Raw genomic sequence first — 18,486 nt, forward strand, 5'->3', positions numbered from 1 at the left:
TCCAGGGTCTCAAGCTGAGGTTTTTCATGCCTACTTGCCTGGACCCTTTTTATTTGGAGATGCCGGGGATTGAACCTGGGACCTTCTGCTTACCAAGCAGATGCTCTACACTGAGCCTCCCTCTCCAAGTGATTTGGGCAAGAGGTTTTTACAGAAGGGGAAATATATAAGAATGGTCAGCCTAACAGAATTGAAGTCAAGAATTCTCTAAAACCTCAGCTGGAAGGGTAATTAGCTGGGGTGGATGCATGCAAGGGAGAAGCTGAGGACAGCTCCCCCAACCACTCCTCCCATCCACTGCTTCTCTGCCTCTTAAAACTGTACCTTTTGAGGGAGATATTTTTGTAATTTTTGTGTGCATATGAGTGTGTGTGTGCACCTGGAAGTCATGGCGACTTGTGATGACTGACCCCTACTGGGGGCATGGAGGATAAAGCCTGCCCCTGCCTCCGGGTTCTGGTATTCCAATGAGGTCTCCCATCCAAGTACTTGCCAGAGTCGGCCCTGCTTAGCTTCCAAGATCTGATGAGATCACCTGAGCTATCCAGTTCAGGACAAACTGTACTATTTTTTTTAGTTGTATAGCTGAGTCTGCCATTTGCCCTTGGATTTCTTCACACCAAACCTTCCCCAGGGCCTGAAAACCACTCACCACCATCAGCTTCATCTCATCCTTCAGATCGTCATATCGCTCCTCTAACCGGCTGAATTCATTGAGCAGATTCTGATAGCGTAGCCTTTCGTCGTTCAGATCCAGCTCCAGCTGTTTCGTCTCTTCCATAAGCCTTTTCTCCATAGCATCTAGTTCAATGGGAGAAGGGGGAGAATATGAGAGCTGCAACTGACAGGTTTGCACAGTACAGCTGCGGTATCTAGAGGTACTGAAAGAATGGTTATCACTGTCGAGCTGCAGCCACTAAATGACTTCTCCTCCCCCAGCACAAACGTTCTCCACGTTACTCCCCCGCAGTAACTATTTTAAGGCAGGAAACAGCTGCGTAAAAGCCAAAACCATCAGAAATGAGAAAATGAATACTGTGTTTTAAGCTTGCAGCAACAGCTATCTGCAAATCTAACAGGGCCTTTTTTGTAGCAGGAACTCCTTTGCATATTAGGCTGCACCCCTACACACACACACACACACACACAATGTAGCCAATTCCCCAAGAGCTTACAGGGCTCTTCTTACAGGGCCTACTGTAAGCTCTTGGAACATTGGCTACATCAGGGGTGTGTGGCCTAATATGCAAAGGAGTTCCTGCTACAAAAAAAGCCCTGCAATTTTTAAGAGTCCTGCTCACTTATCTTTGGCTTGGGTCAGATGGAACAGTGGACTGCGGAGATCGAGATTAAGGAATCCTCAGCTTCACAAGCATCTTTCCTTCCTTCCCCCCATATCCTCTCACATGCAGTGATGCAGTTAAAACTTCTGCTTTCACAGTTAGCTTGTTCTTCCACCCAAGCCAAAAAAACTATGGTTCATACTCTACCCTGCAAACCAAGATTCCAAATCTTGGTTCAATTCTAGTTCAGATAGGGGTGCAAATTTCAGCGTTTGCTCAGATGTAATGGCAAGCCAGGGTTTGGTGTCAAAGCAGAAAGTCTTTAGATTGCTGCACCCAAGGGAAATTTATGTGATTTTCAAATGTTACAAAACTATCCCAAAGCCAGCTGTCTCATCAGTATAACCTTAGATTGCTTCTGAACTGATTTTATGATCTATAGAACTACCTCCACACCGGAATATATTGTTCTGCTGAAGGAGTAGGGGGGTATACAAACAGCTTTTTCAGCTCCCTTGAAGAACAAGGATAAAATAATTGTTAAAGTGATAAAAAGAAGTTTCAAAGTGTAAAGAGGTGTGCCTTTCCCCCCTCATTGTAGCAAGAAACTAAGAAGAGAACTGGTGGGCAATATTTATGTAGACATAATGACAAACTTGACAGCCTGACTGATACCTCTTTCCCTAGCAAGAGTTAGGCAAGGCATTTATACTATCCAATGAAAAGGAGGAGTCTCTTGGGGCCATAACTGAGTCAACTAACAATTCTTGTGCCGGTTTCACCAATTCAAGTCTTTCTGCTAGGGACAGAGTTTTGCTGGCAGGTGGGGTGGGGTGGGGGGGCTGAATCCAGCCTAGTCAACCCAAAATCCCAAGCGGAGTTTACCTGTCATCTCTTTGGCTTGGTTCTGGATGCGAAGGTTCAGGTCGTCTTTTTCTTTTTTAAGCAGCGTGTTTTGCTCTTTCAGTTCCAGCACCAACTACAAAAAATAAAAATTAGAGATGGCTTGCAGCTGAAGTTGCACAGGATCTGCCTTGATACATGAGTTCTTTGGGTAATACTTTTTTTTAAAATGCTATTTCAGTCAATGCTGATCAGTAAAGTCATTCTGATGCGACTTCTGTATATCACATGTCATTGCTTGTTTATTATTTACTTGCAAAATTTCTCTACAGAGAATCTTCCTCTGCCTCCTTGGCAGGAGGCCCTGATGTCTATATTATATGCAGCCTAAAACAATCAACAGCTCTGCTGTTGGTGGAGCTGCGATTTCAACAGTACTGCACAGAACTAAGCTAAATAGAGGCACTATGCAGAGGTTCAGTAAGACAGACCATGGGACAAGTGGTGCTTGTCACACTAGGACTATGGAGACCCTGATTCCAGTCTTCATTTTGACATGCAGCTTGCAGAGTGATCTTGGGCCAATCAGTCATACTCAGCCGAGTCTAACTCACAGGGTTGTGCGGAAGATAAAACTGTGAAGAAGAAAACTATGTGTACAGCTCCAAGCTCCCTGAAAGGGGGGTCAGATAAAGCTGCAACAGATCTGTTAAAAAAAAAAAAAAAGTAGTCCCCTGTGCAAGCACCAGTCGTTTCCGACTCCGGGGTGACATTGCTTTCACAATGTTTTCACGGCAGACTTTTTACGAGGTGGTTTGCCATTGCCTTCCCCAGTCATCTACACTTTCTCCACAGCAAACTGGGTACTCATTTCACCAACCCTGGAAGGATGGAAGGCTGAGTCAACCTCGAGCCACCTACCAGTGCTGCAGCTTCACCACTCTGTGCCAGTACAAAAGCCCTAATTCAGAACTCAAGAGTGGACATCGTCTTTAGGTACAGTAGCTCAAGAGAGATGCGACTGTTACCCATCAGGACAGCCCTTCATCCTCCTCCCTGTGACATGGCAGGATATGAATGCAGCTGTTTTGGTCAGCAGGTATTCCTTGTAATGTCTACTTCCATCCCCACCAGATAAGCCTGATGCGGCTTTTTGGAAATCAGTGATAAAAATTGCAGGGGAAATAATTGATTTTGACATTCCTTTCTTGCCAGAGTCTGTCCTCCTAAATATTTGGCATACCAAACCAAGCTCTAAAACAAAAATGGATCTTCTTTCAATTTTATTATTAGCAGCCAAAATCAATATAGCTCAATGATGGAAATCAGATAAATGTCCAACTATTCACCAATGGTACAATAAAATATGGGACTTGATGATCCAAAATAAATTGTCTACAAGCATATTAAGATACGAAAATCCAAGACCAGCTGATAATTTTGTTGAGAAATGTTTTTTCTTTCTCTCTTATATTAATGAGAAATCCTTATTAAGCCTACCTACTCCAAAAAAGTATCTGGATTTCATCATATATTAACTATGTTTATGATTTAGTTTGAGTCTTTACCTGTTATGTAAACTGTCCACGTAACGAATTACAGGTGTGTAAGTGATTGTAAAGAATTTCTTTATGTATTATTTATATTATTTAATTTATATTTTGATGTATAATGATAATGCCTTGCTTACTTGTATACCAAAGATTTTGACTAAGCTGTATGGAGTTATTTAAAATAATAAAAATTATTAGTTATAAAAGATAAGCCTGATGCAAGCCTCTTACTGTAACATGGAAATACTGCCAGCTGTTGCAACACTTAACGTAAAAATGCATGCGAAGAGCTTTGAGTGCTTAATAGATCACTAAAATAGACAGTAATATCATTGCTATATACAATTCCTAGAAAACGATTTTTCTTCACTTTTAACTGTCTTGGCTACCTACTACAACCAGAAAGCCTTTGAGAAAGGTAAGAACTGTGCATCTGTATGTCAGATATCAGCTCATGAATTATTGCTGGTGTCAGATTCAGTCTGTTGTAAGAACCATATGACGACAATACTTGGCAATCAAAGAAGGAGATTGTTTTAAATATAGAAGGGAATTATCAATCAGTCAACAAACTCATAATGAGTTTTAACCAATCAAGGCATTTAAATTTCAATGTAAACAAACAAAAAAATTTTTAAGGCACACTTGCTTTGTTTATAGATGACCAATCAGAAATATTTAACCATTTAATGTAAATCTATTGTCTGATCATAATCAGCAATGATCAACAGAAGTTTGCCTTTTTTATGTGGGGGCCGAAGGCATACTCACCTGATTTGTTTCCAGTTTGTATATCTCTGCCTTTTCTTGGATCAACTTCTTCTCAGTCTGTGTTTGGTGCAGTTCTTTTTGGAGCTTGGTGATCTCCTCCTGAAGGCTCAGGACCCGGTTGGTGGCGTTCTTGGCCTCTTCCTCGCTCATCTTAAGCCTTTCTACGTCACTTTTCAGCTTCTCCGTCTCTGAACTGTATGTCACTTCTAGACTTGTTAGCTTCTCAAGTAAAGACTTGGAGTCTTTGCTCTGGAGGAACCCAAAAAATAAAAAGAGATCAACACTCATAAAGATTTTTATTTAGCATGTAGGTGGTTCCTTTTGGTGTCAAATTTGTACAATGAAACAGCTCACTGATTTTTTTATCTACCCTGCTATCCATATTAAAGACACCCATTCATACCTTCCTTTGTTGAGACTCTAAGTTCTTTGGGGGCAGTAATGTATTTTGTGACCCTGAAGTTACATGTTTTGTTTTTTAAAAGATTCTGGGTTGGATCCAGCCTGCTTTCTTCACTCAGTCTCAACCAATTTACCTCCTTACTGCAGCTCTCATTTCCCATGGATTCTGTTCCCAGCAAAGATTTTTTAGATTGTCAAAGAGGACCCCCTCCTCCCCTTTTCACCAGCAGAAAAGCTAGTTGGATCCAACCCATTGAGTATTATTTACTAAAATCAATATGTCAGTGAAGCTAGCATTGCTCAGATCTGCTAGAATTAAAAGGAATTAGTGAACCAGCTACAAGCAGATAATTGTATGTGACACTTGCACACACAGAGGTCTTCAAGAGCAGTGGACTCTAATGGGTTTGATTCCCCACTCCTCTACATGAAGCCTGCTAGGTGACCTAGAGCCCGGCACAGTTTTCTCAGAAATCTCTCAGCCCCACACAACTCACAAGGTGCCTGCTGTGGGAAGAGGAAGGTAAGGTAAGCCACTTTAAGATCCTTAAGGCAGAGAAAAGCAAGGTTTAAAAACCCAGTCTTCTTTCTTCTTCAACAGGTTGTGCTCTACTTGGGGAAATGTTGCCAAGGTAAGAGTTTTGTTTCAGAGCATCCTGTGTGCTTTAACCAATTTTTTGACCATTCACACATGCCCCCCAGCAGTGGAGTGTCTTTGTACCTGTTCATCAAGTTTACGCTGGAGCTGCATGATCTTGTTCTCCATGCCAACGTTGAGCTTCTTGTAGTGTTCCACAGAGCGCGCCTCTATCTTCAGCTTCTTCAGCTCTCGCTTGGCCATCATGCGCCGGTAACAGCACTGCAGGTAGACAATCGCCTCCAGAGCCCGATGGTAGCGCGAGCGAGCCAGCCAGCCACGCACATGCTTCTGAATAACTGTAGCCTTGTACTCCCGAAGCATCTGTATGTGACAAAACAAGCAAACAAAACGCATGTGTTTAGTCTGAATTTCAGGCTTTAAAAAAAGGTTTGCTAGGGAAGATAACTGAGCGAATTAGAAGAGTTGGGACAAAGAATAATTAAGAGAACAATCTGAGGTGTGCTCAGAAGTAAGTCCTATTTTAGCCAATGGAGATTACTTCCAGGAAACATTCAGTCTGGAGAAGAGGAGGCTGAGGGGGGGACAGGATTGCTCTCTTTAAAGATTTGAAGGGCTCTCACTAAGAGGAGGGCAGAGGTACGTTCCTGTTGGCAGCAGAGGATAGAACTCGCAATAATGGGTCTATATTAAGGGTGAGAAGGTACCAGCTGGATATTAGGAAAAACCTTTTTACAGTAAGAATTGTTCAACAGTGGAATCAGCTACCGGGGGTGGGGGGGTCTCCCTCATTGGCAGTCTTTAAGCACCATCTGGACAAAAATTTGTCAGGGATGCTCTAGACTGATCCTGAGCAGGGGGCTGGACTAGATGGCCTATATGGCTCCTCCCAACTCTATGATTCTATGAAAGTGTTCTTAGGATTGTGCTGCTAAGTCAGTTAACTGAAAAACAGAGGAAAATTAAGACTATGGAATAAGGGAAGAAAGGTACTGTCTGGCAGGGTTCTTTTTGTAGAAGCCCAGCAGGAACTCACTTGCATATTAGGCCACACCCCCTGATGCCAAGCCAGCCGGAACTGTGTTCCTGCTCAGAAAAGGCCCTGTTGTCTGGCCACTACATGCACAGCTGAGTTATGTTCCAACAACCTACTGTTTTGGAGTGTGCGTGTGTATGTGTATGGCGGAAAGTGCTGTCAAACCGACTTATGGTGGCCCCCACAGAGTTCTCAAGGCAAGAGATATTCAGAAGTGCTTTGCCATTGCCTGCCTCTGTGCTGCAGCTCTGGATTTCCTTGGTGGTCTCTCCCATCCAAATACTAACCAGGGCCAACCCTGCTTAGCTTCTGAGATCAGTCCAGGTCAGGGCACGTGCATATATAGAATCCTGTCTAAATTCAACTCTTGGAAGACTGACTTCCCTGCCTCCCCTTCCAGCTGCAGCCTGAAATGCACCCCCAGTAGTCCTGGGAGGAGCAGCATGAGAGGAGAACTGATTGACTGCTACAGTGGGGGAGGAATTGGTGAAAAATCTCCTCCCTCTTGAACATGCGGATCTTTTCCATGAGATCTAAGCCTACATATTTTGAACACTAAGTGGAATTTCAGGTCCAAACAACCTCAACAGCCCAGCATTCGGATGTCTTGAGTCTAACATAGATTAGGCTTGCGCAAATACCACTGAATAGTTCCACAAACTTTCCAACAACTTCCATACAAATGGAAACTTCTTAAAAACAAAACAAAACTTTCTTTCTCTTCATTTTGCACCCTGCATTAACCACAGGAGAGCTTCAGAGTTCACTCCAACAGGAATATTTCTTCGTGGATAATTTCAAGTTAAGAGCTGCTGAATATAAAGTGGTTTTTGAGGATGCTGTTCAAAAACAAAGGTCTGCAAATTCTCGTTTAAATCCTTATGGCATGAGCTTAGCCTGTTAGCATTTTATTCAATGGCAAACCACCCCGTAAAACGTCTGCCGTGAAAACATCGTGATGCGACGTCACCCCAGAGAGTCAGAAACAACTGGCGCTTGCACAGGACTACTTTTACTTTTTTAAAGTAAGTTTTATTATCATGTACCTAAGAAAGAATTTTAATGTATTAACCATGTCAAGGCTAAATTACTGTGCCTATGTTAAGGTTGTGTGTTCTTTCAACATCTGACCATCTTACTTGTGGCACCAAAATTCTAGAACTCTTTCCCCAGGGAGACTGTCTCTTTCTACTGCAGTCTTTCGCCAGGGAGCAAAGACTGTTTTGTTGTGTCAGATGTTCCTTCAGTTATCCCTCCCTCCTGCCTTAGGTTTTAAATGCTGTTTTTTATATTTGAACTTTAGTTTTGTTTTTGTTTTATTGATGTCTTTTTGTTTGGTTTTAATGTTTTTTAAACAACGTATTTGTTTTATTACATGTGGTTTTTAGTCAGTCGGTTAACCAACTCGGTGGCTCAGATGAGGGCAGAAAGGTGGGATATAAATCCAAATAAATATCCGGCTGATCACAAAACTAACCATGATCACTCCTATTAAACTGACACTGTCACAGACTTCCCCGTACAGTGCCTTAAAAACAGTATAATACTCTGGTGACAAACGTGACAGTCTGGATCTGTTTCTCAATTGTTAGTATTCATACAAGAGTTTTTTTAAAGTTAGAAACTCCCAACACGTGTGATATTGCTAATAACATTTCTTCCTTTACAGCACTGTACTGATTTAGCATAGCACTTCCCATTCTAACTTTTTTCAAAGCCTATAATTATTTTAATTATATTTCAATTGCTAACTTATGCTATGATATATAGCTAGAGACATTTTAAAATATTTTCCTGATTTTTTAAAAAGGTCTCACAGAAATACCTTGATTCAGCAGGTATAGCAGATCCACATCTATAGTCAAGCAATCCAAGTAACCCCAAAGAATATTAAATTATCAAAACTTTTACTAAATCCATCAGATTGTTTACAAGACAACACCTGGACCTGACCGAGCTTCCTATGAAACTGATGGACATCACAATTGCATCACATGCTGGGCATTTAGAGCAAGTGACTCGGTCCTCTCAGAAACCTTATTATGATCATGTGACTACTGCCCATACCGGTTTTTTAAATAACAACTGTCATCTACTGCAATTCCTTCCTCTGTGCAAAGAACATGCCATGCAAGAACGTTAAACTGTTTCTAATGACAGAAACCCATCTGATGCATCAAATGAGACCAGACATTTGATATACAATTGACCTTATCTGAAATACCTGAAGAACCACCAAAAGCATGTAGGATTACAGCTGTACAGAGAGTTATCTCTTTCTTTTAGGTTCCAACAGACCCTTACTGAAGATTTCTCCTCCAGAACAGTTCTCATATTTTGTCTGTCTTTTGAACCTTTCTGTGATTAATATCTACAACAACAAAAAATCTAGAGCTCAGTGAAACAATTGTGATGCAATAGAAATAATACAAATCTGTTGGACCAAAGGTTAGCGGCAATCTACCAATAGGGTATAGTGGGTTGTCAAGGGGTTTTTTTGTAGCAGGAACTCCTTTGCATATTAGGCCACACACCTCTGCTGTAGCCAATCCTCCAAGAGCTCACAGGGCTCTTAGTACAGGGCCTACTGTAAGCTCCAGGAGGACTGGTTACATCGGGGGATGTGGCCTAATATGCAAAGGTGTTTCTGCTACAAAAAAAGCCTAGTTGGATTTAACATTTATCCTGAAAGACCTCAGCTGAAGTCCCTCTTCATCATAAAAGCTCAATAAATGCCTATGAGCCAATTCCTCTTTCAGTCTAAACCACCATAGAAAGGAGTATGGGGGGAGCTGTTACTGCTGCTATATGATAGTTGCACTGATTGGCTCTAACAAACTGGGTCTTCTGGTGAATACAGTGATCAGAAAGATCACACACTCAGCTAACACCCTCAGGGTTTTTCAAAACAAACATGTGCGGGACAACCACATGATTATAATTCAGCGTCACAAAGTGACTGGCTTAATCATCTTTCACTTGATAGCCCAAGGGTGGCTGAGATGGTGTGATCATATACCGAGAGGAAGTTTAGGGTCTGAGTCTAACCAATTTTAAATATCACTAAGTGCACAAACACAGATGATGAAGATCACAGGCATCCATTAGTATATAAAAAGTTAATCATGCCATGCATATAACCACAATCTAAATGGAGGAGGGGGGTGCATGCAGGAGAGTTTACTCTTCAAGCCCTGCTTATTCCGCTAGTCAAAACCAGGTTCCTTGTGCTGCTATCAGTTTAAAAGCAAAAAAGTCTAAAAAAGAAAAGGACCCTTTTTTTTGTTTTCCAAAACTGATCCTTAAGGGTTAACCTCCCCTGTAATGGTTTTATTAACCTTTAAAACCTGTCTCCCCTCCCTGTACAGCCCCAATACAAACTGCAGCTGCATGCACATTAATCTATCATGGCTACCATACAGTATTATCCTGCTTCAGAGACGCATGTACGAAGGTATACGTACATTTTTTGTGCGCTCCAATTTCCACATTTATTGTGATGAAGGACCCCACACTCCCCCTACACTCCCATTCAGTCCTTCCACTGAAAGGAACTAAGGATTTCTTGTGAGCAGGGGGAGCTCCAGTGCACCCATCTGAACTCCCCCACTGAGGACTGGATGCTTCAGTCCAAAATCTGTCTCATAATTTTCACCATGTAGACAGTGTGAATAACCTATCCTCCAAAATATAATCATCAAGCACAGGGTTACACAATTATGTACCCTAAGTTTTCAAAACTCAAGGCAAAATTTGAGTCTGAAGAACTCAAGGCAGCATTGCTGTCGACTAATAGAGATGGGAAACAGCGCAAAATCTCCTAGTATACTAGTTTATTTTACCCCACCTTATGAAAATATCAAAGCCCCTCTGATTAGTTCCAACCAAATCTCCCAGCCCTAATTAAAGAAATCCCATTTGGTTCAAACTTAAAAATTAAAGCATAGAAAAAGAGTCAAAAAGAACTGAAGGGGATAATTCAGACCTGGCAGTAAAAGAGTTCTTAGATGTACATAGCGAATTTTCGAAAAGCCCAGTCTTCTGCAATAAGAAGACTTCTCATCAGAAATACCTTTAGTCCTCTTTGGACTTTGCTATCTAATCTGAATATTATGCAATTTCTGGGAAGCAGGTTAATGAAGGGCACTAGGAACTTTGCAGCCCTCTTGACTTCCAGTGCATGAAACTCTGAAAGGAAGTCTCATTAAGCATATGACAAAGTCTTGGCTCTGACTCTAAGGTCCAACCAATAACATTTTTCTGCTAGAATCATCTCTTGCAGCTACTGTTAAGGAGGTGGGGAAGTCAGGTTATCAGGCCTCTTGTAATGAGGCACCAGCAGAAGATCTCTGGTCAAGTAGACTGGTATGAACTCATAACAGCAAAATATTTTGCTTTTATTAATTCTGCTGGATAGTATGTCTTTAAAGCTAAAAGCTGAGGATGATGGTTCCAATCCTCAAAAGTGCAGAAGTGTTACTAGGGTTTCCAAGTCCAATTCAAGAAATATCTGGGGACTTTGGGGGTGGAGCCAGGAGACTTTGGGGGTGGAGCCAGGAGCAAGGGTGTATAATTGAGGTCCAAAGGGAGTTCTGGTGATCACATTTAAAGGGACCGTACACTTTTTAAAATGTCTTCCTTCCATAGGAAATAATGAAGAATAGGGGCACCTTTTTGGGGGCTCATAAAATTGGACCCCTTGATCCAATCTTTTTGAAATTTGGGGGTATTTTGGGGAGAGGCACTGGATGCTATATGGAAAATTTGCCCCCCCAGAACCCCAGATACCCACAGATCAATTCTCTATTATTTCCTATGGGAATAAGTCTCCATAGGAAATAATAAGTTCCCAGCAGACATTTCCCTCTCCTCCTCCCGCTTCCTGATGACCCTGAAGCGGAGGGAGGGCCTCCAAACTGTTACAGGAGATGGTAATTTTCTAGTTCTGCATATTAATTAGCTCAGGTTGGAATGTTCAGATGCATTATGAATTGAGTATCATTTCCCCAAGCTCAGAAGGTAAAATTAATTCTACAATACAGTGTCAGAGTTTAGGCTGATCATGTACAGAGGTACACTCCATAAATGAAGCTGTAGTAGTGCAGTCCTAAGCTCTGCTCACGACCTGAGTTCAATCCCCGCGGAAGCTGGGTTTTCAGGTAGCTGGCTCAAGGTTGACTCAGCCTTCCATCCTTCCAAGGTCAGTAAAATGAGTACCCAGCTTGCTGGGGGGGGGGGGGGAGTGTAGATGACTGGGGAAGGCAATGGCAAACCACCCCATAAAAAGTCTGCCGTGAAAACATTATTAAAGCAATGTCACCCCAGAGTCGGAAACGGCTGGTGCTTGCACAGGGGAGCTTTCCTTTCCTTTGAAATGACAAAGAGCTTACACCAACATTATGCATTGGGAAAGATCTCTCAAAAGAAAGCAAGATATTTTCCAACAGGTCTTTGAGAAAGCTAATAAATATCTAGCTGATTTGGGTTTCAACTTAGGGGAATTAAGTCACCCCCCCCCCCCGATAAAACATACCCTCAAATTGAACACTGACATTCAATGACAAGTAAAGCTGTATGTCAAAGTAAAGCTACATGCTCAGTGGCTTTTGCTTTTGAGGCTATCACGCTTTAACTGATAGTGCCACCTGTTTTAATTTGTATTGCTTTTTAGCTGTTTTAATTATTGATTTCCTGTGTTTATATTGTTGTATTCTATCACTGTGATCCGCCCAGAGCCCGCTTGTGGGGAAGATGGAATAAAAATAGAAATAAATAAATAATAAACACCTGCTGTTAAAGTATGAGAGGAAAGCTAAGTTTGGAAGGGTGTCTTCTCAAAACAACAAGTGCAAATTACCGCTAGCTGTTACATTACTTCAATGTTTTGTAGTGACCTACCAGAATCCTGTCCTTTTTCACATCTTCATAAATCTGCCAGAAAAGTCTGAGATACACTGTCATCAACATGCTGATGACACTCAACTATACTTCACCTTTTCAGCTCAGACAGTGGACATTTTGAATCACCGTCAAGAAAGTACATCCTTGAGTCAGTAATGGTTGGGTTGGGGTTCATAAACTGAAGATTACAAAAAAGGTGGAGGATTTTCCTTGACACATGCTTCATAGCTGAGAAAGACATTGGAATTCTATGGATTCTAATATTTATGAAATCCACATCCTGGCAGGGAAGCTAGTGTATGTATGGATGCGATTTATGTGCATCAAGAGATAAGCCTGTAGAACCAAAAATGAGAATGTTTATACCACCCTGAAGGTAAGCTCTAACACATACCCTGGTTATAGAGAGAAAGAGACAAATACAGAGAACATAAATTTGAAATTAGGAGGTAAAAAACAGGCACTCTTACCCTCCGGTACCGCTTCCTGGCAATGTATCCTCGTGAATACGACTGCAGAACCACAGTGGCTGCTCGTGTGCGGCGATACCGTTTGCGAATGATGTACATGCGCTGGAATTTCTGAATAATGATGGCTGCTCGAGTTCTTCGAAGGAAGGTGGCAAGGCTAACCAAAAAAAGTGGAAAAATAGTTGTTTGCATACAGCCTCCCAAGTAGTATTCAGAGAGTATCATAAGATTGCTTTCTCTGAAAAATTGCCTTTGGAATTTTGCAAGAGAATAATGGGGCTAGAACCCAAAATCCTCATCATTACAACTTAGAATTCTAGCACTGCTCAATAGCGTTTACAAACTGTTGAAGATCCCAGACTAATCTTATGCATGCTCACTTAGGAGTAACTCCACTGAATCACTGAGGCTTATTCTGAGGAAACATGGACAGGATTGGTCCTGGTGTTCATTACCTATTATAACCCATGATGACACTGTAGCCTATGTGTATATGCACTTGTACCCCATATCTCTTACTTTGGGGCTGTTGATCACTATGAGACTTGCCCACAAAGAGCTTCTAGAGGAAAAGAAGCTCATATATGCTATATCTCAATGGCAAGAGTTGGATACAGCACCCTGTGAAAAAAATGAACCAAGGTTTTGGGACTTGACTTCTTCAGTATGGGTAATGCATCTATGGTTGTATGGCCAGATTTCAGTCAAAGACTGGCACTTTCGCCAAATCTTTAGGGCTCCCAATATCTGCTTTTCTGTCCGCTATAGAGTCCCCTGGCCAAAAATAAAAATTAGATTCAATCTTGACCAGTATAAATCCAAGTTCTGCAACAGAAGAAATTTTATTTCTTCTTCTGGACGTAATGCCTTCCGTATCTATCAAGGTTGCTCTTTTGCCCCAGCTGTTAAGCAAAACCAATCTAGGTTAGAGCCTACAGCCTAGGCTAATGGTTTGTGACAGTTCCTTTTATTGTTGGCTGCATATTCACAGGTTTTATAGGATTCAGTTTGGTAAAATAATTTAATGTTCTGCAATAACCTCTTTTAACATTGTCTGGAAGCAACCTTGGTTTAACATTTTTTCTATTTTTTTTTTTTTTTTGCGTTTGTTGCGTGAGCTCTTTTTATCTCTTCCTTGTAAACTCAGTTTGTAATGCCCTTTGGCTCCATGCAATGAATTTGAATTTTTTAAAAAAACGAAAGCAAAAATGCCAAGTATTTAGGTATATCGAATACAACCTGTGTATATCAGGCAGTCTGTTCATTTCTGGTTATTTCTCCCCTATAGTTTTTTGGCTTCTAGTCTTTGATATCAAATATTTTTAGAATTTGATATTGATTTTACTGTTTATTCATATTCATTTTAAATTCTGTTAGCTGTTATATGATATTTAACATTTAAATCATGTCATTCTACACTGCTGTTAGCTGTCTCAAGCCACATTTGCTGTGAGAGAGACAGGATTTAATTCGAAAAAATAAACATTTATTTATTTAATTTATGCCTCGCCCTACTCCAGAAGTGGGCTTAGGGTAGCTTACTACTTAAAACCACCAAACTGTAAAACTAATAAAACAATAAATGTCAGCAACACACAATAGCAGAAACCCATGCCTCGAGTCAGGCAGGAACAGAATGCAGTAGAATAAAGGAGATCAGAAAGTTGACCCTCAGCATGTGGGAAAAGTCAAGTTTTTTTTCAGAGCAGGCACTGCGGATGTGAACTGACCCTTTCAATCACTTTCAGTTGTCTCATCTTTGCTGCCTTTGAGTCCAAACACTGCCCCCTAAAATCAGAGAAGATCTTCACAGGCCCATTTCTTCCTCTCCTAAAACCACTTCTGTTCGGACAGCTAACCCGTAAAAGTCAGGAGGACGCCAACAATGTCAACCATGTCCTACCTGGCTTGTTGGTATACTTATTTTTTCTGGTCAATCACTGAAACAGCTGCTAAGGAAATATTTACTGAGATCCTTAATGACTGAAGTTATCTTTTGGAAGTCCGAACAAGATACTGCAGCATCTGTATTCTGTTCTTAGCTCAGTTTACAATCCTTCAAGCTGAATGCAGCTCTTCAGGGATGTACTGAGGTCCACGCTAGGCACTCACCCACTTTCTTTTTATAATCTCAGTCGGGTAGTAAAAACAAAGGGTATTTTGAGTAGGGCTGCCAACTCCAACTTGGGGATTCCTGGTGCTCTGGAAGGTGATGTTTGGGGAACACGGTGTTCAGTCGGGATGTGATGTCATACAGTCTGCTCTTCAAAGCTCCCATTTCCTCCAGGGGAATTGCTCTCTGCCCTCCAGAGTTCAGTTGTAACTCTGGACTCCACCATGAGGATGGTAACCCTACTATTAAGCCTTGGGTAGGCTGCAGTCAGTTTAGAAGAAGAAGATGATATTGGATTTATATCCCGCCCTCCACTCCGAAGAGTCTCAGAGCGGCTCCTTTACCTTCCTTTCCCACAACAGACACCCTGTAAGGTGGGTGGGGCTGGAGAGGGCTCTCACAGCAGCTGCCCTTTCAAGGACAACCTCTGCAAGAGCTATGGCTGACCCAAGGCCATTCCAGCAGGTGCAAGTGGAGGAGTGGGGAATCAAACCTGGTTCTCCCAGATAAGAGTCCGCACACTTAACCACTACACCAAACTGGCTCTTTAGGAATCACAAACAGTACAGGCCTGATTAATATTTATACCAGCCATAGAAACAGTTTTGCATGTCTTAATGGAATGCTCTTATTATTCTAACATTTGGCAGAGTATTTTATCTCCAATTTTAAGAGGCATCTCTGATTTACCTGCTTCCCACAAATTATTATTTCTTTTCAATCCAAAATAAATGTTGCTGAAACTGTAGCCAGGTTTCTTCAAGCAGCTGTCTATTTATGTAGTGATATTCTTAAATTAACTTTGGGCTAATTTTATGATGTTGTATTTTATACTGAGATATGCGTCTTAACTACAAAAGAACCCTTGTTAATGTTCATGTGACTGAAATGTATTTTATGCCAATAAAGGTAACTGAACTGAATATTTATACTGAGCAGAACAGAGGGGGGAACTGAAAATACTGGTGAGTGCTCTATTTAAAGCCACCTGCAATTAGATCAAAGTAAGCTCCCCAGGTGTGCAGCTTACCATCGTGCCTGGTATCCTCTGACGTATCTCTGAATGGTGATGGCCGCCTTCCTCATGCGGAGGTATTTCTTCCTCATCAGCCACCCCCTGATGGTCTTCTGGATGCGGACACAAGCGGCTCGCAGTTTATCGGACCTTATTTTTTCCAAATAAGCTACTTGGCCAGCCCGGAAAAATATTTTTGTCTTCCCAAACTGGTACTTATCCTTGTCCTAATTTCAAAAGGAAATGTACAATTGGAGACAAACTGGAAAGGACGTTAACTTGAAAAAAAGTAAAAGAAAGCTCAGTGACATCAGAATTAGTAAAGAGGCAAGAAAAAACCCCCAACAGTGAATTCTGGGAATTAAATAAGGGCAGCATTTTGTTTAAATCCTATTATTTCCGGGAGCTTTATAGAACTGAAGTATTTAGGGAAATACAGAATGTTAAGAAATAGAATACCTGCACTACTGAGCACTGTATTGAAGTACAAAGGGTTTTTTTAAACATATAAACAAATCCAATACAGTGTTACCTACTCTGCTTGAGGCAATTCATGTTAAAAATTAGCGGCATTTTAAAGAAAGCTGTACCACTCTATTAGGTCCTGATGCATTCTTTTGAAGGTTGGTTTTATTGGTCTGCATTTATATACTTTTGTTGGTTCCAGCATTTTAGTTTTATGGCTTCATGTAAATGGCCTTGAGCATACTGAGACTGGAAAAAGATGGTATGAATTAAAAAACAAACACAGATAGCTACTCAAGTTTCCTAACACTTAATGGCAAAATTAATATGGGATGTCCCATAAAATAACAAAAAAGAATCTGTTTTGAAATACTATGCTAGCTTTAGTATTTGGCAGTAACCACCTGGTTATTTCTGGAAGTGGCAATGAGTCAATGATACCAATGAGAAAGGGTAAGGAGGTCTCTCAAATAGAGGATACTGATTGGAGTACACTTCAGAGGTTGTCCCAAGTCCTTGGAAGCCAAGAAGGGCAGTCGATTGAGGACAGACAATAAGAAATACTTCTTTACATAGAGAGTGATTAAATTTGGAATTCGTTGCCAGGGTATGTAGTATTGGCTCCAGGAATAAACAACTTTAAAAGGGGATTAGATAGGTTAGTAAAGGCTACCAGTGGCTACTAGCTACGATGATTGACAGGAACTTCCATATTCAGAGGCACTAAACCTCTGAATCCCAGAGCCAGGAGGTAACATCAAGGGAAGGCCTCAGCCTTTCTGCCCTGCTGTTGGCCCTCCAGAGGAACTGGTTGGCTACTGTGTGAGACAGGTTGCTGAACTAGAGGGACTACTGGTCTGATCCAGCAGGGCTCTTCTGATGTTCTTATGAAGGCCTTGGCCTCTGTGCCCTGCTGTTGGCCCTCCAGAGGAACTGGTTGGTCACTGTGTGAGCCATGATGCTGGACAAGGTGGACCACTGATCTGATCCAGCAGGGCTTTTCTTATGTCCTGGGAGGTGCAGTTTTCTAAAGGAGAGTTGGCCATTGTAAGTTTTTACGAGCATTAAAGATCTAAACCTCTGTTACAAAAGCAGTCAACAGGCAACAAATTGTATTAATCAAATTTCTGTTTTACTCCTAGAAACTATCATGAGTGAGGCTTTAAATGGGAAGGTAATTTGGAATTGGTTTTTAAAAAGAATAAAAGCCCAGGCAATCATTTAGATTCTGCTTTCTTTTATCTTTTCACAGATGCTTCCCTCCTCCCCATGCTGATCTGACAGGATAAGACACTGGCAGATTACTGAAATGAATAGGAGGGCCCCTGAGTCCAGATAGTTTGGAAAGTTTAGCACAGATAGCAGATATCAAGCACCATAATGTCACTACCAGAATCAGCTTCTCCAGGACATTTTTACACGTCTGCTTCCTGTCCCCAAGGACATCTTTCTGTTTCATCAGGACACGATAGCGGCTGAAGAATTCTTGATATGTCCACCTAGTATCAAGAAGCAAAATGGTGTCAGCTGAACCACACACACACAAGCTGTCTCTGTATCCTTCCAACCATCCTGACCTCCACGGGCTTACCTTGAAGGAAAACCTGCAGCGCTAATTCGGATTGTTTCCAGCACACCACAAGCTCTAAGCTGCTGTACAGTCCGCTTTTCATCAAACCTATATATAAAAATATTAATAAAAACATGGCTTCTAGATTGGAAGCTCTGGTGTAGTTCAAAATGATGCAAAGTGAGTGCCTGAGGCAGAACTGTGGAACAAATAGGTCCAGAAATTGGTGGAGAGCAGAAAAGTCTCTAGTAGCAGCTTACTAAGAAATAAACAGAGACCTCCACCTTCTTAAAGGATTCACAAGCATATACTACATTTACATCTTGCCCTTTCTCCAAAGAGGTAACAGTGGCCTTTATGAGCTTTTTCCAGTTACATCCTTACAAAAAACAGAGTGTGGTAGGCTAGGCTAAGAGGTAGTGGCTGCACCAGGACACTTGTGGTTTAGTCATGATCAGAATCCACA

General features: G+C 41.4%; 1 protein-coding gene across 8 annotated transcripts in view; it reads right to left on the reverse strand.

Annotated features, from left to right (window-relative positions):
* MYO5A (myosin VA) overlaps window positions 1-18,486 on the reverse strand; it is a 150,281-nt gene that overhangs the window by 38,051 nt on the left and 93,744 nt on the right. For all 8 annotated transcript variants that reach the window (XM_060260301.1, XM_060260302.1, XM_060260297.1 and 5 more), the window contains exons 17-24: window positions 18,042-18,128; window positions 17,841-17,949; window positions 16,001-16,212; window positions 12,858-13,014; window positions 5,574-5,813; window positions 4,451-4,699; window positions 2,169-2,262; window positions 653-801 (exon numbers count right to left, since the gene is read on the reverse strand). In XM_060260301.1, the coding sequence (XP_060116284.1) occupies window positions 653-801; window positions 2,169-2,262; window positions 4,451-4,699; window positions 5,574-5,813; window positions 12,858-13,014; window positions 16,001-16,212; window positions 17,841-17,949; window positions 18,042-18,128 (1,297 nt within the window). The remainder of the gene's footprint in view (window positions 1-652; window positions 802-2,168; window positions 2,263-4,450; window positions 4,700-5,573; window positions 5,814-12,857; window positions 13,015-16,000; window positions 16,213-17,840; window positions 17,950-18,041; window positions 18,129-18,486) is intronic.

The sequence above is a fragment of the Heteronotia binoei genome, chromosome 19 (assembly GCF_032191835.1).
Source record: "Heteronotia binoei isolate CCM8104 ecotype False Entrance Well chromosome 19, APGP_CSIRO_Hbin_v1, whole genome shotgun sequence".
NCBI lineage: Eukaryota > Metazoa > Chordata > Lepidosauria > Squamata > Gekkonidae > Heteronotia > Heteronotia binoei.